Below are 21,362 nucleotides of genomic sequence, written 5' to 3'. Positions count from 1 at the left end.
CAATTTCAAAAGAAATATATTAACTACAATTAGCAATTTTAAAATTCCTATGTTTTGTGACCTGATGGTGTAAGCATTAGATATTTCAAACTTTGACTGTTTGAGCTGACCTCAACAGGTTGCAAATATTAGAAATTATAAAACTATATTTTGTTGCGCGGGATTAGTTAATTCCTTATTTAAGAAATTAAGTTGATCCATAGTTCTGGATTAAGTTGATCCATAGTTCTGGATTAAGTTGATCCATAGTTCTGGATTAAGTTGATCCATAGTTCTGGATTAAGTTGATCCATAGTTCTGGATTAAGTTGATCCATAGTTCTGGATTAAGTTGATCCATAGTTCTGGATTAAGTTGATCCATAGTTCTGGATTAAGTTGATCCATAGTTCTGGATTAAGTTGATCCATAGTTCTGGATTAAGTTGATCCATAGTTCTGGATTAAGTTGATCCATAGTTCTGGATTAAGTTGATCCATAGTTCTGGATTAAGTTGATCCATAGTTCTGGATTAAGTTGATCCATAGTTNTATTTGGTTGATTAACCTAAATAGTTGGATTTAAAAAAAATATAATAATTAAATAAAAATAAATTTAAAAATAAAATTGAATCTAAAGCATTTTGGTTTTATCCTAAAACTTTATATTTGAGTCTGGGAAGAAATTATTATTTTTAAATTACTATCGGAGACCCTCTTTCATCGGAGTTTGGTGCCTCAGATGAAAAATTGGGGTCTCCAATAAAAATGTGTGTCTCCGATGAAAAGCTTGGGTTTTATGAGCTTGGGGATAAATGTTTCAAACTAATAGAAAAATTGTTTACAATTACTGTCATTTCATTCTTTAAAAATATTTGAAATTGCTCCATGTTATTAACACTAATTTGTTTTGTACCTTTTCTTATACACAACTAGAGAGTGACACATTGCTTGATTGTATTAAAAATCAGTCTAATAGATATTTAGTATGATCTATGTTTATTTTATCAAATGTGGTCTGCAGTTATTGCTACCCTCTAAATATTATCTTTGTTAATAGGATTAGTATAAAATGTATACCTCGTGTTTTGCATTATATTAGTTCGTTTACTTTCAGAGTTCAGTTATTGATTTGAAACAGTGAGAAAAGCTAAGTTTTACCCACACATTTTTTACTCCAAATATCTTTGCAACCGGATGATGTAAACCTTTAGTATTTCAAATATTATTTGATGTAACAGATTTCATACTTTGATAGATCTTTAACATTGGGGTTTAATGATATATAGAGATTAGAATTTTTGACAAAACCCCAATTTCTTTGTTCTCAACATTTGTTTTTCTTACACTTTGCTAAATTTTTAACCTGACAGAAAATAAAACAATTCAAACAAACCTGCATGTTTTTGTAGTTTATATCAATTTATTTTTTATTTTTTTTCAAATAAAAATATTGCAAAGATTAATTTAAGCAAACTCCAACAGAATCCAGTTTTGAAGGCTTTAAATTTTTATTAACAACCCTAACTTACCTGTTTCATCTCAACCTTCTCCTCTCCGTATGTATCATATCCAACTTTGGAGTCTGAGAACCAGGTTCTCTGTATACCATATACACCAACAGTAGCAGCAGATACCTGGATAATATTAATATTTAGTATATAAACCAGGTTCTCTGTTTACCATATACACCAACAGTAGCAGCAGATACCTGGATAATATTAATATTTAGTATATAAACCAGGTTTTCTGTTTACCATATACACCGATAGTAGCAGAAATTTTCTTTGGAGACCCCCATATTTTAGTTGGAGAGTGGTAACCCCAAACTTATCATTGGAGACCCCTGCAGATTTTCGTTTGAGACTTCTAGATTTTCATTAGAGACGCCAGATTTTCGATGGAGACCCCCATATTATCATTGGAGACCCCAGATTTTTGTCGCAGATACCCATATTTTCATTGGAGACCCCACGAAATTAATTTGAGACTCCAGATTTTCTTTGGAGACATGTATATTTTCATTGGAGATCCCGAAGATTTTAACTGAAGTCACCTGAACCTCTCAATTGTTTCTACATTAATTGAACTGCTATGTAGGTTTTTGAACTTAGAAGAAAGGAAAAAAGAAATTTACAAAATGATCAAAAAAAATTAATGAAAAGCTTTCAAAGAACTGCCTCCAAATCAAGAATCCCATGGGGGGGGGGGCATGGGATTCTTGATTTGGAGGCAGTTATTTTAAAGCTTTTCATTAAATTTTTTTTGATAATTTTGTAAATTTCTTTTTTGCTTTCTTCTAAGTACGCCTTGCATGTTCCTGGTTGAAAATGCGTTCTCAACTTAGAATGTGTTTCTGATAATAAGAACGCGTTCCTGATTTTAACGCTGTTTTCAAGCGATTTCTGTTCCTTCCACGTTCGTTCTTTTAATAATCGTTCCAATATTTTTAAAAACGCATGTAGCCGTTCTTTTTCGGCCAGTAAATCTGTTCGTTCTAATAAAAGAATGACGCCAAGTCCTATCTGAGAGTTTCAAATGAATTTTAAGGTCTCCAATGAAAATCTGGGAGTCTCCAATGAATTGTGTGGGGTGTCCAATGCAAATCTATGGGTCTCGATTAAAAGCTGGGGGTCTCCAATGATAATTTGGAAGTCTCCATCAAAAATCTGGGGTCTCCAAGGATAATCTGTAAGGCTCCAACAAAAAGCTGGGGTCTTCAATGAAAATCCAGATGTCTCCAAAGAAAATCTTTCGGCCTCAAAAAAATCTTGGTCTCCAATAAATTGAGTTTGGGTCTCCAATGAAAATCTTGGGTCTGCAACGGAAATCTGGGGTCTCAATGAAAAGCTGGGGTCTCCAATGATAATCTGGGGGTCTCCAATGAAGAAATGGGGCTCTCCACGAAATAGTCGTAATGTCCGACCATTACCTCTAATGCTCGGTTTCTATAAGGCAGAAACCAACCATTACTCCCTAATACTCGGTTAAAAAACCATCCATTACTCCCTAATACTCGGTTAAAAAACCATCCATTACTCCCTAATACTCGGTTAAAAAACCATCCATTACTCCCTAATACTCGGTTAAAAAACCATCCATTACTTCCTAATGCTCGGTTTCAAGAATGAATTGTATTTTAATCAAAGCAATGCAACATTTTTAACGAACTTTTAAATGTTTTAAAATTAATTGTCTATTAAAAATATGCCCTTCAACATGCATAGGATTAGGACCTTCATACTTGGATTTTATTCCCCCCCCCCGAACCCTCTTCCAATAGGTTTGGATACCCCCCCCTTTCCCTGAGCCTTATTAGGATTTTAAAAAAAGGGTTAATACCAGCAGTACAAGACTTCCACAAATAAAAGGCATTGTATCTCTCACATCACGGATTGACCTGAAAAAAATAGATCAAAACAACTTCCTAATCTAAATGGGTATGTGCACACTGCATAATGGCTATGTATAATTTTATTGGACTATTCAAAATAATAACTTGGTTCTGACAGTTGTTTTGTTTGGTCGCATTTTAATTTTCATTGTTTGGTTATTTTTCTTTTTTATTTCTTTCGGAAAAAAAATATGCAATGTGAATTAAATTTTTCATTATTTAATGAATTTTGTATTTTCTCTCTGTGACTGTTAATTTAATCGCAAAAGGGAATTAATTAGAAACATCAAAGATTGTTTTATAAAGAGAAATTAATTAAATCCAAAAACATTTTAAATTGAAAATATTTTCTAAAATCTCATTTCTTGTTTGAAATAAAAATTAATTTTATTTTGGTTAATAATCCTTAAGAATCTTTTAAGAAGCTTTTATTTTTAGAAGATTTAGATACGCATCTAATTAAAAAAAAACCACTTAACAGATATTGTATTTCAATATTTTTAGATGAATGGATTTTAAAACAATTCAGAATTTATATAAATTCTTAAAGGGACTGTAGACGTAATTTTATGTGACTCCAATTGTAAGAATAAACAATTTTAAAGGGAAACACGACGATGTTTTCCTTATTTTTGCTTTGTTATATAGATGTTACTGAGTCCGAATTTAATGAATTTGAGCCGCGTCTCAAATCCGCCAAAAACCGGTTTCAATTAAGCGCCGGCAAATCTTTAAACATTGAATAAAATTTTAAGTGGAACCAACCATATTTGAGCCGAGTCTCAAATTTAGCCGCGGCTCAAATTCTTTAAATTCGGACTCTGGTTGTGAATAATGCATGATTCAGCATGATTTACGTGAAGCTTCCCTTTAAGAATCAAAAAAGACTTTGTTCAATTCTATTGACTGAGAATCTTTATGTACTGCAATTAGTTTGTTTACATTTACCTAGGTAAACACTCAACCCTATCCCCCCAGATACCTCCAGCCCGTTTCATGAACGGTTGGAATCTTGTCTCAGAAAACTCAATTGTGCCTTCAATCTGGTAATAATAATTAATAATCATAATAATAATTATAATAATAATAATAATGATAATAATTAATATAATAATGATAATAAACCCCCGATAAACTTCCTAAACGCTCTTATTTTAATGTACATTCCAAGGAAGAAAGAAAAAGGGCCAGCAGCCTATTTTTTCATCTTTTACCAAATTTTCCTCTTCAAAACTGAGTCACATCCAAATATTATACTTGCAATTTTTTTGGTTCTACAAGATAAAATTTAGTCAATTTCAAAAGTGATTTTATTTTCACAAGCCAAAATAAAAATAGACAAGGAGAAGTATTTAAAGTTGGCTCGGATGAGAAAATTGTGGCTCGGATTTAAAAACTTTGTGGTATGTCTTCCCTCCCTCGTTAGAACAAACCTCGTCGTCAACAACATTGAAGAGCATGAGTGGACCCTGGTCCTCAGCCTCCTAAACAAACTGAATAACTATTTATAACACTGTTATTATGGTTCGCAGTGTTTTAAAGTTTTTGGACAGAAATTTTTTCTTTATCTAGAAAGTTCAAGCCTTTCATATTTAATTTTGTCCCAAGCTTTAGCAAGGGACAAAATATAATCTAAAAAAGCTAGAACCTTCGAGATATAGAGAAAATTTAAGTTAAAATACTGCGAACCAAAATAATAGTGTTATGGTAATTTTATGAAAACGTGTGTGTACTTGTCTTATTTCAATGGGTTTTTCTAGATCAAATAAGCTTTGAAAAAAAGCAGAATTGAATTTCTAAAGTTGATTTTAATTTTATTTAATTGAAAAAAATATTTTGGAAATATCTTAATTTTTTTGGAGAATATCCGGGAACCAATCAAACTTTAAAGCACGCGTGTTATAATGTACAGCTAATTTAACATTATAGTTTGATGATTACTTTATAGCACGTTCATTATGAAATTCACGATGAAGTGAGTAATAATGATAAAGTACACTGTTTTATAAAAATATAAAAATTAAAATGACCCATTTCTTGATTTTAGGCTTTAACGTCCTGACTCCTGACTCCTGAGGTCAATATTATCTAAAGAATCATCTAAGGCAAGAGGGGTCTAGGAACGGGACCAGAACACAAAAATCTATATTTTGATACCTAATATAACCATATTTTCTAAAATTTGAACCTCGGAGGTCATGAATATGAAAATACAAAGAACGATACTTCAAATAGAATCCAATTAAATGCACCAAAAAAACTAATGTGTTCACCTAACATAGAATTGTAATTTGTCTTTCGAGGCCAGAATGGAAAAGATGTGTTTATGTTGTTAAAAATATTAAACTTTTAAAGTTGAGCTAAATAAATATGTAATTTTCCACTACTTTTTAAGTTTATTACGGTCAAAATGGAGGTCAATGCCTTTTCTGTTCCAAATTTTCTTAGGGATCCGTGAAGGTGACCACAATTGGAGGCTTTGTTCAAAATGTCAGCATTTTAACTAAATTTCAAGAACTGTACCAATTTTGGAAACACAACGTGTTTACTCCCTTTTTGTCAGAAGCTTTTACTCAACATAGAAAAACAACTATATCTCTTTCGAACTTCAACACACGTAAAGGTTTTCATTGTGAATAAGACATCTACTAGCTTCTTAAATTCAAGAATCATTGTTTTGATAATAAAGAGAAACTGCGTAGTATAAACATTCAATAAAGTAAAGAAAATTTTAAAATAGAAAAGAACAAAAGAACAAAAGAACAAGATTACATTCACTTTCATACATTTATACATATGTAGGTATACCACTATACATTAACTTGTATATATTTTATACATATGTAGGTATACCACTATACATTAACTTTTATATATTTTATACATATGTAGGGTACCACTATACATTCACTTTCATACATTTTATACATATGTAGGGTACCACTATACATTGACATTCATACATTTTATACATATGTAGGGATACCACTATACATTAACTTTCATACATTTTATACATATGTAGGGATACCACTATACATTCACTTTCATACATTTTATACATATGTAGAGTACCACTTTACATTCACTTTCATACATTTATACATATGTAGGGATACCACTATACATTCACTTTCATACATTTTATACATATGTAGAGTACCACTTTACATTCACTTTCATACATTTATACATATGTAGGTATACCACTATACATTAACTTTTATATATTTTATACATATGTAGGGATACCACTATACATTGACATTCATACATTTTATACATATGTAGGGTACCACTATACATTCACTTTCATACATTTTATACATATGTAGGGATACCACTATACATTAACTTTTATATATTTTATACATATGTAGGGATACCACTATACATTGACATTCATACATTTTATACATATGTCGGATACCACTATACATTCACTTTCATACATTTATACATATGCTATCCACTAAGAATACAAATCTTACAATCTTGTAACCCCGTTATTTCTATACGGTTTCATTCTCATTGATTAGAATAATTTTTCATGAAATCGCTATTCCCGGATTTAAATGGTTTGACATCATGGATTTGTAGTTTTAGCCTTGATAATAAATCTGTAGAAACTGTGAAATTAATAGTTTTTTGATTTTGTACTGTTTTTACTTTTTATCATTTATTTTTCAAAATAACAGAAACGAAAAGTAAATATAAAAGGAACCAAAAATGTACGAAATACCATTATTTCTGACGTCTCATCCAGCTTTTTCTATATAGTAAAACAAGGACATTCGTATATATATATATATATATATATATATAAATATATATATGTTGCCTATAGCCGGCAAAACGGCTGGACCGAATTGGCTGAAGTGTTATAGGAGTGTTATAGGGAGTGTTATAGGCTAAAAAAAAAATTTGTCCACGGGCAAGGCCGGGCCCTTCAGCTAGTAGTGTAAAAAGAGGAAAAGTAGGTAGATTGACAATGTGAATATTGATTTGAAGCAATTAAGCATATTAGAGATCTTCAGAGCTACCCTGAATGAGATTTCAGACAAATGTATGCTGTCTGTTTCTTATATTCCTGATTCTTTGCCAATTCAAACTTTTTTTTTCTTTGCCAAATCATTTTAAAGTTATTAAAAGACTTAAAATAACCTTGGTATCCTCATATTTTAAGGTAGTATTGAATTTTTGCTAACCATAAAAAGTTTTTTTTTTTTTTGATGCGCAGTTTCAAACATTCCTATTGTAAAATGCCGCAAATTTTTCTGAGCTCATCCCAGTTTTTGTGAATTATATCGAAACTATAGAAATCTGCAGGATGAAAAAAAATCGCAAAATAGAGTTCTAGAAAAAAACTTTACATTAATTGTTGCGTTGCAATTAAATAATTGGACGAGTGACAACTGAGCACAATGAGGCAAAATTCGCACTGGTTTGCGGAATACTTGTTTTTGTGCTTAGCTGTCTAATTCCGCAAAAATGATCCTTGCAAACCATCCGCAAATTTTAGTTAGCAAAAATCCTTCTTAGTTTTCATTATGTAAATAACTAAAAAATAAAAACATGAATTTACTCTTAAAGAAAAGAAATATTCATGAATAACATATGCTTGTTTTCAATATTACCTCTGAGAGCATTCGAAAAATCTTTTTTAATCGCAGGGTTATTTTTGTCCAACAGAACAACTGCCTGAACATATAAAAATTATTTAAATTATTTTGCAATCATTTCAAATTCGAAATATAATATAAAATACTTTTTCCCATAATATTATTTTCTCGTCAATTTTAATCATTTAAAAAGTTCTATAAAAAAGTTAACAATACTTACTCTGTTCATATAGTAGGAGTTTCCCTCGGGATTTTTAGTAAACACCAAGGACAAATTGAAACCTACAGTGCAAAAACAATTTTTTTGTTTAAACATATACCAAATTTTTTTTTTAAAGAGATGAGTGTTGATTATTTGACAAATTAAAAAATCAATAGATTGTTGAATCAACATTTTAATTGTAAAAATATATTTTTTTTTATTAATGACTAGCTGAAGAGTCCGGTGTTGCCTGTGGAAAAAAAATTGAAAAGAATATTTTTTTAAAATATTACTGAATTTTTGTTTGCCTCAAAAAACCCTTGGCTACCCATGAGTGTCCACAAAAAATTTCAGCCCAATCGGTCTAGCCGTTTGGCCGGCTATATGCAACATACATGTAATATACGAATGTCTTGTTTTCTTATAAAGATTAATAAATAAATAAATTCATGAAATAATTAACAAATGAAATAGTGATTTTTATGAATTTATGATTAATGAATTAATAACTTAATGAACAAATGAATGAATTAATTAACTGAATAATTAATAATTAAATTAAAGATCTAATGAATCGATTTAAATTGATTAATGAATTAATGAGCTAATGAATAAAAGAATTAATGAACTATTTAATTAATAGATATGTGAGTTAATGAACTGATGAAATAATGAACTTATAAATAAATAAATTAATGAATTAATAAATTAATGAATTAATTAACTGATGAATAAATGAATTAATGAATAGGTGAATAAATGAATTTATAAATTAATGCATTAATGAATTTATGAATTAATGAATTTATGAATTAATGAATTAATGAATTAATTAACTGATGAATTAATGATTTAATGAATTATTGATTTAATTAATTAATTATTTAATGAATTAATGAATTAATAAACTAATGAATTAATAAATTAATGAACTAATTAATTGATGAATAAATGAATTAATTAACTGATGAATTAATGACTTCATTAACTGATAAATTAATGAATTAGTGAATCAATGAATTAATATATTAATTAACTGATGAATGAATGACCTGGCCAGAAAATGAACATTGTTGCTGTTTCTGTTTCAAGAGCACAGGTTCCATTCACCTTAAGGATGGATTAATTGATTGACTGATTGATTGATTGAAGTTGTGTTTTATTGAAACAATTGATTAATTAAAATAATTCAAATTAGTTTTATTAATCATTTATGAATTGGAAGTTTCAATATTGATTAATCTTATGAATGTAATAATCAAGAATTTCAAAGTGGTTAGAATTTAGATGTATAGGGAGTGTTCGCGAAAAATGAAAGGGGCTATAGGCTTAATGCGATAAAAAAGCGCTTTTGATCGCTACTAATCTTACTTCTATCTGTTGCGTTTATAACGAGAAAATTGTTAAAGACGTCTCAGAATAACTTAGTGTCCATACAAATTGAGAAAATTGCAACATACGACTTAGACCGTAAAAAAATCAATTTAGTTTCAAACAAATCATTCAGATATTACAACCTATGATCATCGATTATCTTACGCCACATTTATCTAATTATGAACTTTTTTTATACTTAAAATTTTTACTTTTTGATTAAGCAAAATTCTTTCAAACAGTCTAAAAATAAATAAAACAAGAACATAAACGAACAAAAAATTGTATCAAATATGAAATGTCTACGTAGTCAAGTAGCAAAGATATCAGCAAAATTTTGTAAATTAGAGTAATTGAGTGTTGATCTTTAATCAAGAATGCTTGTTTAGAATTTCATGAAAAGTCTAATACAAATTTAATTTTTGAATTATTAATATTTTAACATTCAAATTGCTTTAAGTCTAATCCTAAGTGGCCGTTTAGGTTAAGTTGGCAACTTCTTGATCCATTGCTTGTTAAAAAAAAATACTAGATTTCCACGTGGCATTCTCTTTTCGCGGATTTGCGTGTTTTGACATCCCTGATTTTTAGTTTTAGATTTTACAAGAAATCTGTCCGCTACGATATTAAGATACTAGTTTACCTTATCTGGGATATCTGGCATAGTGTAAATACGTTTTCCTACTCCTGTAGGTCGTAGACGATACCTAAACATGTACAGGGTTAGCCATAAATGATGAGACTTTAATGATGATCAAATTTTAACTTTTAAAATTCAATGATCAGAATGATGAATTTGGTCTTCTTTCTTACAGGGACTGTAAGGGAAAAATGAAAGGGGATATAGGATGAAACCTGGGAATCTCAGGAGTTGAACGATACCTATACTAATACATCTATCTGATGTTCCTGTCTCGAGAAATTAATATAAAACTGTGTCAAAATTATACGAAAATTCACATATATACAATTTTGTATAAAAAGTTGTAGTATTAAACAGATCATATTCAGCAAATATGCAACCAATCTAAAAACGATTATATCCCACAAGAGCCTGAGAATCTCAAGTTTTCTCCTAATATAATTTCTAAATTTTAATTTTGCATTTTTAATAGATATAATTAATAAATGTTTAACTACTTTGTTTTTTTTATTGGTGTGTGACTACTATAAAATTGATATATTTTAAACATAGTACATACCATGTTGACAGCCGTGGGATACATAACAATATGCTATTGGCAGAGAGTTTAAAATGTTTATAGTTGGAGGGAACCAAGAATGAAATAAACATGACTTGATTCATCTCTAAAGTCCCTTCCTTTGTGGTTAACCCTGTATCTTTAAAAAGATACTTTTTATGCTATTTTAGTTCAGTAATTGTTGTTTTCAAACAAGATACCGACTATAAAAAAAGCTGATATATTTTTTAAAAAATATTTTATTGAATAACGTAACAGAAATAAAAAAACAAAAATAAATGATTCCTAGAAAAGTGCACTTTATCACTAAAAGAAGTTTTTTTCTTTCCAATTTGATTTCAATTTAGATTTTGCAAAATAAATTAATCGATTTTACGTTAAAAAGCAGCTTAAATTCTTTTAATTTTAAAGAATTTTTACCTAATTTCGATTTTGATTTTTGTCTGAACCATCATACACTTGGTTTGCACAAGCTTACTCGCTTCATCTAAATATATGGATATATAATATATAATATAACAAATAATATATAATTGTGTTGCAGCGTTCATTCAAGAAAAGGAGTATATTACATAGCTATATATATGGGATTACCTAGTTATATATGGGATTACCTAGTTGTATATTGGATTACCTAGCTGTATATTGGATTACCTAGCTGTGTATGGGATTATCTAGCTGTGTATGGGATTACCATGCTATGCATGAGATTACCTAGTCTTGCATGGGATTATCTAGCTGTGCATGGGATTATATATCTATGTATTGGATCAAATAGCTATGAGTGGGATTACCTAGCTGTGTATGGGAATACCTAGCTGTATATTGGATTACCTAGCTGTATATTGGATTACCTAGCTGTATATGGGATTACCTAGCTTTTTATGGGATTACCTAGCTTTTTATGGGATTACCTAGCTGTATATGGGATCACCTAGATATGTATGTATGGGATTACCTAGCTATGTATGGGATCACCTAGCTATGTATGGGATTATCTAGCTGTATATGGGATCACCTAGCTATGTATGTATGGGATCACCTAGCTATGTATGGGATTATATAGCTGTATATGGGATTAACTAGCTGTGTACGGGATTACCTAGCTGTGTATGGAATTACATAGCTGTATATGGGATCACCTAGCTATGGGATCACCTAGCAATGTATGGGATTATATAGATGTGTATGGGATTACCTAGATGTGTATGGGATTATATAGCTGTATATGGGATTACCTAGATGTGTATGGGATTATATAGCTGTACATGGGATTACCTAGATGTGTATGGGATACAGTAAATATATTTGGTTCCAAGGAACTAGTTTCCTCAACTTCTCGCCTTTGCCTTGTCTCAACTTCCCCAGGATAAAGACGACTTTCAAGCAGAGTTTCCGGCTGAACAATTAATCAATCAATTAATCTTCAAATCTTCCAAACAATCAAAAAATTAGTCACTTTATTTATCAATTAATTAACCAATCAATCAAACAATCAATCAATCAATCAATCAAAAGCCATTCTACTCAAAAATGTTTTACTTTAAACCATTAATTATCTTATCGTGGTTTTTCTATTTTAAAAGGGTTTAATTCTAACAATTTTTCTCTTTGGCTCAATATAAAAATCCACAAGTGACTTTCTTAAAGAACCCACGTACAATCACTAAAAACTCCACTTCATTGCATATATCTGACTTGACTTTTAGGCAGCTATACTTTTCTGATTGTAAGTTTATTTTTTATTTTTTTTATTAATGTGAGGCCAATTAAAGTGTGAGAATTAAAGAAGACTTGCTGCGTTTTATGTAACAATGGACTGCTAAATATTAAAGTTGTTGTCCAACAGTTTTCTTCTTAAATTCAAACAGTTACAGTACCTATCTTCTGTAAATACGATTTTAAAGATATTTACATGAAAATAATGTAAAAGATCCTCCGGGATGAATGAAAGGGGAGCCAGCTCACACTTAACACCTGCGGGAAAAAAAGAATCATTTAATAATTTTTGATTCGTTTGAAATGGTCTTTTTTTGTTACTTTGAAGAGGCAACACCAAATGATGTAAATAAATTATATTTTTGTTTAAAACTTTTTCTGAAGAGTGTTGAAAAGAAAAACAAAAAAATTTTTTTTTTTTTTAAATCTTGGTTAAAAAATGAAAACCATAGAAGTCCAAAAGTCGAATCAAAAAATCGACTGCAAATTAACGTTTTTTACTTGTTGAAATTGAAGTATTTTAACAATGCTTACCCATGAAAACTAAATTTAGAAGAAGAATATAAAACATGTTCTCCATCTTCTCAATCTTCCTAGTCTTGTGTTACTAATCAATACAAACCAGATGATACCCAAAATCCTCCAGAATTCTATCAAATGTCGTCTTCTTGAGAAAGTTTGAAAAATCTGGGAAACTAGAAGTTTAAATGTCGCCTTCCATTGGTCAGATATTTTAGAAAGGAGGATTCAACTGGTTGGCTGTAAACAAATCGATAATCTGCAGAAACAGCTGAACCTCTAAAAACATCTGCTTTATTCATATCATTTCAAATAAACAGATATATAGAACATACGACAGTTATAAACAGTTTCAGAACGATTTTGAATGTTTGGAAGTATGCTTACTTCTCATCTATACACCAATGATATTATATCGGTAAGATATATGCATAATTCGATATGGATAAAAAAATCGTTAGGAATTAAATGAGAGTTTTTGTCACCAATTTACGCAAGTTGTGACCATATTATAGAATTATACGCACAGCCTCACAGGGTGACCCCACAAAAGATGACACTTCAGAGATGACAGTATGGAATTTACACCAATTCAGGCGCGGATACAGGAGCTGGGTCAAGGGGTCGAAGACCTCCTTTTAGGAAAAAAAGTGGTGGTCAAGGGTATCTTTTGAACCCCCCCTTTTCTAAAGATCAGCTTAAAAGTTTACTGTAGATTTTAAGTTTTAACCAACACTGTAAGTAATTGAATATGATTATTTCCTTTCTTAAAAATTAAACTCATAAAGATTTTAGGATTGAAACACATTATATTTTTTAACAGCAATAAAACAACATCAGAACGATATAGTGGGAGTGGAAAATTTTGTAACATTTTTTTAGAAATTTTACAAAAGCAAAATTAGAATTCATGGAATTCTTATGTTTCTAATGTTTAAAAAGAAAATGTTTTCAAAACTCAGAAATGGCTCCCCAAAAATAGATTGTAATGATACAAAATGCATAAAAAACGCGAATACAAATGAAAACTTAAAATTTAAACAGATATTCAATGCATGAGTATTTTTAAAACTGTTTTTTTTTAATATTTTTAAACTCTTTAAAATGTTTCAGAGCTCCGGTTTTCACAAAGAATTTATTAATATACCCTATTCAAAAAGCTTTTAAAAATTATATTTTCATTTACAGTAGTGATTTATTTACATTTTTATCTTAAACCCTAGGGAGCCACTATTGATAAAAAATGCATTTTAATATTATGCCTCAAAATTCCAAGAAGAATTCAAATTTCACAAAATTGCACACCCCTTAATGATAAAATTTTACAAATAATTTTTTTTTCTGAAATGAGATATATGCTCGACCTAATTTACTTGCTATCCTTTCATATGTAAATATATTTCATGGTGCCAGAACAAAAAATTTAAAAGTACAATTCTGGTGGCAATATTTTTTACATATTTTACCAGTAATTTTCTATTCTGAGCGCTTAAAATACTCACTCTCATTGCTAATTCCTTAACTAGATCCACCCCTGACCATGTCGGTTATGTACTTTTTACACAATAGAAAAATAGTAACTTTTTCTCGCCCAATACTTAATTTGCAGAATACTTAATTGAACCTTAAAAACGTCATTTTTAAAGAGTCTCAGATCGTCTTTGTGGGTAACTCTGATCAGAGTTCAACTTGAGTAATTTAAAATTACCATCCATTTAAAAATTAAACCCCCGATTCACAATTCAAACCTTTATAGCATGGTATTCTAATAAACATGGGAATTACGTGACAACTTCTCTATCGTCTTTGTTCTGCGCGCGTGGTATTATTACGTGAACACTATTTTTGTAGTATTCCCGTTAAAACAGTTTATAATTCAACTGCTAGTCTAGGAATTCCAAAATGTGGTTTACCATATATATGGCAATTTCAAAATTGGTATTTAGAAAACCGTCTAGATTCTGATTTATTAACTATAACAATGAAATTGTTTAATTGTTTAATACAGGGTGTCCCACGAAACATGACAATAGCAAGACGACTTGAAAGTCGTCTTTGATATATGAATTTAGTTGTGACATTTAGTCTTCTATCTACTTTAACATGTATGATTCTTGAAACAATTATCACATAATTCTCCTAGCCCTGGCATTTCCAAAAAGTGGTCTGCGTTTTTTGTGCTTTCAATATTACCGGAGATATAAAGAGTTTGGTTCAGATTTCAATTTTGTTAAATAAAAGCAAAATTGTCGAAATCTGAACGAAATTCTTTATATGTCGGGCAATATTGAAAGCACAAAAAAGGCAGACCACATTTTGGAAATGGCAGGACTAGGGGAATTTTGTGATTATTATCTCTAGAAATTTACTTCTAAAATTAGGTTGACAAATAAACACAGCAAATTATATCAAAACTCAAGACGACATTCAAGTCCACTTGCATACTGTCATGTTTCGTGGGACACCCTGTATATCCGTCACGTTTGTAGATACAAAGAAGGCAGACCACATTTTCAATGGCTCTTTATTTTTGAAACACACTTTTTTATTTATCCAAAATCAGAAATCGGTGACGATTTTTCTTTAATTCGCATGTTTATTGGGATACCCTGTACTTTGGAAATGATTAACTTAAAGAGAATGGCTATGTAAATCTTACTTACCGTCTTGAATCGTGTACTTATTGGAATTAACGTTGATAGTCCCTTTAATATATCGTTGTTATCAGGAAAATATTGATGTACTTAAAGCAGAAAACAGTGTACTCCGGAAACAGCTTCAGGTTTGTTAATAAGTTAGTAAAGAAAAAAAATAGATAAATTTTGAACAAACTTTAAGAAAAAAATTCTTCAATTTACTGTTCTAATAACAAGGACGGATGCAGGAACAATTATTAAAAGAAGCATTCTTAATCATAATCATCAAAATGGTTTCGTATCTTTTAAGTTTTTTAAAAATACCAAAACTGTTTTAATAAATTATTATTAAATTGCTTTTTCTCTCATAAAACTCTGGAATAGGAAGACGACTGTTAGATAGAAGTTATGACTTTAAATAGTTCAATAAAGATGAAACACAGCAAATGTTATGTATAGTGCACACACACTAATTTCACTTGGGTTTGCAAGCTACTAACAACGCCAATTAGATACACGTAACATTGCTTAAATGTCGTTTTCTTGCATTTGGGCCTTACTCACAGAACAGGTAGTATAGAGCCAGTACTGACGCGTACCGGTGTCTGACAAGTCGGTACGTGTCGTTTGAAAGTACTCAATGCCGCAACTTGTATGAAAAATGATTAAGTTCTCCTCCCCGGAAGCACTGGACCCACTGTGGAGAGCTTTATGCAAACAATAATGTACACAACATATACATTAATCCCAAACTCTACAGGTTGATTGATTGATTACTCAGAAATATACATTTATATGCAGCTGTATGATTAGTAAATCCCTTTCGAGCCAATCAGGCAGGGCGGTCCGCGTCAGTGCTGATTCTATACTACCTGTTCTGTGGCCTTACTATAGAATATTTAAAGTATTCTCTATTATTTAGAGTAAAGTTGAAGCTGTATCTATTCTTCAGGAAGAAAATAGAAAACTAGGTTTAAAGGTAAATTCTTTTTAACATTTTGCTTCAATTTTAAAAATAAAAATACAATTTTTATAATTTTTCTTCATATTCTCTTACATTTGTTTTTTTGTTTATTCTTTGTTAGTCTACGACATTTTTCACAATTTCCTGTGAATTGACATTTTTTTATAATCTTCACATTTTTTTTATATATTTTATATTTCTAATTGTTTTATTTTTTTTATTTTCTTATATTTTTACAAATTAAATGTTTTACTTATTTTACAGGCTGATGACAAACTAACACAAGAGAAGAATGAGAGAGAATGGTTTAGTTTTAGCACCTCTTCTATTAGGTCATTTTTTTTGCTGAGCTGGACATTACTGTTGAACAACACTGTAAACTAATACAAAGGGAGAAGGTCAAATTTATGCAGCATACTGGCACGACATTGTGACCTCTTATAGCTCCTCCAGTTTGAATTTTGTGGACAAGTTTGAGAAAAGCAAAGATTTCCGGATACATATTAGAAATTTAAAACATTTTTTTCTTCCCAATAGCACTTCAGGGAATTATGATTGAAAACTTTAGATTTCGATTTTACTTACAATTTACTTTAGCTTGACGTGATAAATCTCTAGTGTTTCAGATTTTCTATTATATTACTGCACTCCACCATTAATATTTAAATTGAATGCTTGTAAAACTAGTTTTCCTAACTTTACACTTGTTAAACTTTTTTTCTTCTTTTTTGTGTCAAAAAACATATATTCTACATTGGGACCAAAAAACATATATTCTACATTGGGACCAAAAAACATATATTCTACATTGGGACCTAAAAACATATATTCTACATTGGGACCAAAAAACATATATTCTACATTGGGACCATAAAACATATATATTCTACATTGGGACCAAAAAAATATATTCTACATTGGGACCAAAAAAAACATATATTCTACATTGGGACCGAAAAACATATATTCTACATTAGGACCAAAAAACATATATTCTACATTGGGACCAAAAACATATATTCTACATTGGGACCAAAAACATATATTCCACATTGGGAACAAAAACATATATTCTACATTGGGAACAAAAAACATATATTCTATATTGGGACCAAAAAACATATATTCTATATTGGGACCAAAAAACATTATTCTACATTGGGACCAAAAACATATATTCTACATTGGGACCAAAAAACATATATTCTACATTGGGACCAAAAAACACATATTCTACATTGGGACCAAAAAACATTATTCTTTTTGAAATATCTAAACTATTCGACATTGGGGTGCAAAAATATAAGGATTAGATAATTAGAGTTTGTGGCAAAATCTTTTCTGTTTTTTTTTTCAATGATTATTTTTAAAATTAAAACTATCATTCAGTTTGCGATATGAGGATGCACAAGAGGATCTCAGAATATTAAGGAATACATTGGTTTTATTAATTTTTAAAGGGACTGTTCACATTATTTTAATTGACCCTCCATTGTGAAGCTAGAATAACGGTGATATCTCCCTCGTTATTGATCAGATAACGTTTAAAGAGTGCCGCTGTGAACTGCAGAGAGTTACTTCAAATTTCAACGAAATAGAAATTTTTAAAGTTTTTTAATCTAATGCAATCAATTTATCTGTTAGGAGGGAAAAGGGAAATATTCAACAAGGTATTCCAATTTTTACTTAGACCCCTAAACTAGGTGCAAAACTCTAAACTAAACTTAAGGAATTTCTTAAACCCCTGAATTCGGAGCAAATCCCTAAACTAAACTAAAGAAATCTATTAAACCCCTAAACAAGGTGCAACACTTTAAACTTTACTTAAGAAATTTATTAAACCCCTGAGTTAGGTCCAAAACTCTAAACTAAAATAAGAAATTTATTAAACCCCTGAATTCGGTGCAAAACTCTAAACTAGACTTAAGGAATTTATTAAACCCCTGAATTAGGTGCAAAACTCTAAACTAGACTTATGGAATTTATTAAACCCCTGAATTAGGTGCAAAACTCTAAACTAAACTTAGGGAATTTATTAAACCCCTGAATTCAATGCAAAACTCTAAACTAAAATAAGAAATTTATTAAACCCCTGAATTCGGTGCAAAACTTTAAACTAAAATTAGAAATTTATTAAACCCCTGAATTAGGTGAAAAACTTTAACTAAAATAAGAAATTTATTAAACCCCTGAATTCGGTGCAAAACTTTAAACTAAAATTATGAAATATGTAACCAAATGGTTTAGGTTCAAAACTCTGAGCTAAATCTAGTAAAAATAATCGGTAATGTTCTTTTAAAAAATCAAAAATTATAAAATTTGAATTAGGTCCAAAATTCTAAGCTAAAGCTAGACATCCAGTCTTTGCTGGATCAGAAAGAAGATCTACAGGATGAAAAAAATCAACTTCAAGAAAAGGTGAGTTTTTTAAATGTTTATATCTGAAGGGTGTAATTTAAGTGACTCTCCATTTAAACAGGCATGCATGGCCTGCAATACACAGACAATGGCTTTTAACCTTTTCGAGTAGCAATGCACAAATAGATTATCAAGTACAATAGGTGGCAACAGAGAAATGGACTAATGATACACGACGTCACATGTGTCAAAGATAACAAGGAAAACTAAATTTTCTCACAATAATAGTTGACATGTTTTCCAAGATTCAATAAAAATGTTTAAAAACTGAAAATAAAGAACAAATATAATTGCACTTATTTCACTGTAAGATAAGCTCTTTATTCTAAAATTATCATTATTATTAATGATTTTGTCGGACAGAAAAACTGAGTTGACACTTGTGGCGTAAGAATACAGCTGTACTGAGAGTGTACAAATTCTACGTTGCCATCTAATGTACTTGACGATCTATTTGGCAATGCCGATTTTGTCGTCATTTCTCTATATCTAAAAAAGTATGCAATTCTAAAAAATATTTATAGTCATTTTTCAAAATAATGTTAATAAGATCGTTTGTTAAATTTCAAGATAAAAAGTTAAATAAAATAACCATCATTATGTTATTGATTCTAGCTTTTTAAATTAAAATTTTTAAAGATTTTGTCAAATTCTTTTTTTAGCGTTTTCGGTTATATTTGAGGGATTAAATGCAACGCCTCAATTTCTTCTGACAATGTAAATATACAAACTTAAATGATTTTAGGCGTTATTTTAAATGTCTGATTCATAACAGAACCCTTTAAACTTTGGCCTGGTTAAGGATGTTGGACTATTGATACATCCAGAGGTGTATTCAACGGGGGAAACTTTGGGGGCTCAACCCCCCCCCCTGGATCAATGAAATCTATGGTTTAAGGGCCTTTTTTGGCACCCCCCCCTGAACTTATTCCTGAAAACATCCCTGTTTTATGTAGAATGTACGGTTGTGTACTGAACTGCAGAACCTTCTAAGCCTTGAACCTGAACAGAGTTTGGATGTTGATCATCTCATCATGGAGAATAGGTTAGTGTTCAGGATGAACCGAAAAAATCGAAAAAAATCCCTGAAATCCATTATTTGAACTTGAAAAATTCTGGTTTTCATTCCATAAACCAGAAAAATTCCGATTTTCACTGTATAAACCGGAAAAATGTGGTCTCCATTCCGGAAACTAAAAAAATCCAGCTATTAAAACGGAATCTGAAAAAAAATTTTAAAATGTGTGCGTTAATGGCACAAACTCGCATTTTATAATCCCGATATCTTTGCAACATGATGGTGTGAGCCATTGATATTTCAGACTTTGGGTTTTTGATCTACCATGATTCAAATATCAAAGTTCTTCGACATATTGTCATTTTATTACATTTTAGGAGCCTTCTTCAGCAAATTCAACGACTCAGGAAAAATATTAACAATTAGCAAAGTTAAGACATTTTAGATTTACACAAATAATTAATGTTTACTCTTGGAAATAGATACAGTAGGTTGACCCAAATTTGTGTAAATTTTATCTTTTTTCTGAATGTGAACAGGAGATTTGTAGAGCTCCCCACCCCAAAAAAAATGGGTCTTTATCTTATTGGGATCAGCTACATGAAAAATTAAGTTTTGCCGCTACGAGGCGATTTTAATATTTGATTAAACTACATTTATAAGTTTAACATTTAGTAGTTGATTTCACTTTTTGCCGAAAAAAATCATATCAGGCAATATAAGCACTGGTTTTTAGGTACTTTTAGGCTTTGGCAATTTCAGTTCCAATTGCGGACTATTTTTTATATCAGTTTTATATGTTCAAAACCACCAATAGCATACAAGGGTTGCATTGGTCCTTATAATGAGATTTATCAACAAAGCCAGTCATAGCAAGGAAGTAAATCAAGGTAGCTCAAAGCAAAGAGGTCAAACAGGTAGCAGTTCATTGCTAAGAGGTCAACCAGGTAGCAGTTCATTGTTAAGAGGTCAACTAGATAGCAATTCATTGCTAAGAGGTCAACCCGGTAGCAATTCATTGCTGCGAGGTCAATCAGGCATCAGTTCACTGCTAAGAGGTCAACCAGGAAGCAGTTCATTGCTAAGAGGTCAATCAGGTAGGTAGTTGAAAGCAAGAAGGTCAACCAGGTAGCAGTTCATTGCTAAGAGGTCAAACGGGTAGCAGTTCATTGCTAAGAGGTCAACCAGGTGGCAGTTCATTGCTGATAGGTCAACCAGGTAGCAGTTTATTGCTAAGAGGTCAACCAGGTAGTAGTTCATTGTTATGAGGTCAACTAGGTAGCAGTTCATTGCTAAGAGGTCAACCTGGCAGCAATTC

General features: G+C 30.5%; 2 protein-coding genes across 2 annotated transcripts in view; one reads left to right on the top strand and one right to left on the bottom strand.

Annotated features, from left to right (window-relative positions):
• Nucleotides 1-463: 463 nt before the first annotated feature.
• On the bottom strand, nt 464-13,116 carry LOC111706950 (uncharacterized). Its single transcript, XM_023479906.1, has 14 exons — nt 13,024-13,116; nt 12,686-12,747; nt 12,049-12,169; nt 11,191-11,257; nt 10,212-10,275; nt 9,247-9,304; nt 8,213-8,274; nt 8,008-8,071; nt 5,774-5,847; nt 4,804-4,854; nt 4,319-4,413; nt 3,319-3,376; nt 1,509-1,613; nt 464-544 (listed from the first exon to the last, which is right to left on the bottom strand). The coding sequence occupies exons 1-14, from the start codon at nt 13,067-13,069 to the stop codon at nt 464-466; spliced, it is 1,008 nt and encodes a 335-aa protein (XP_023335674.1). The 5' UTR covers nt 13,070-13,116.
• A 5,182-nt stretch (nt 13,117-18,298) lies between these two features.
• The window catches only part of LOC111706947 (uncharacterized), a gene marked incomplete in the record, with an annotated part of 8,610 nt that continues 5,546 nt past the window's right edge, over nt 18,299-21,362 (top strand). Inside the window, 3 exon segments of the mRNA XM_023479902.1 lie at nt 18,299-19,026; nt 19,983-20,071; nt 20,422-20,451. Of these exon segments, the coding sequence (XP_023335670.1) occupies nt 20,061-20,071; nt 20,422-20,451 (41 nt within the window).

The sequence above is a fragment of the Eurytemora carolleeae genome, unplaced genomic scaffold (assembly GCF_000591075.1).
Source record: "Eurytemora carolleeae unplaced genomic scaffold, Eaff_2.0 scaffold753, whole genome shotgun sequence".
Taxonomy (NCBI): domain Eukaryota; kingdom Metazoa; phylum Arthropoda; class Copepoda; order Calanoida; family Temoridae; genus Eurytemora; species Eurytemora carolleeae.
Note: the sequence above shows the minus strand (reverse complement) of the source record. Positions and strands in the feature narration are given on the sequence as shown.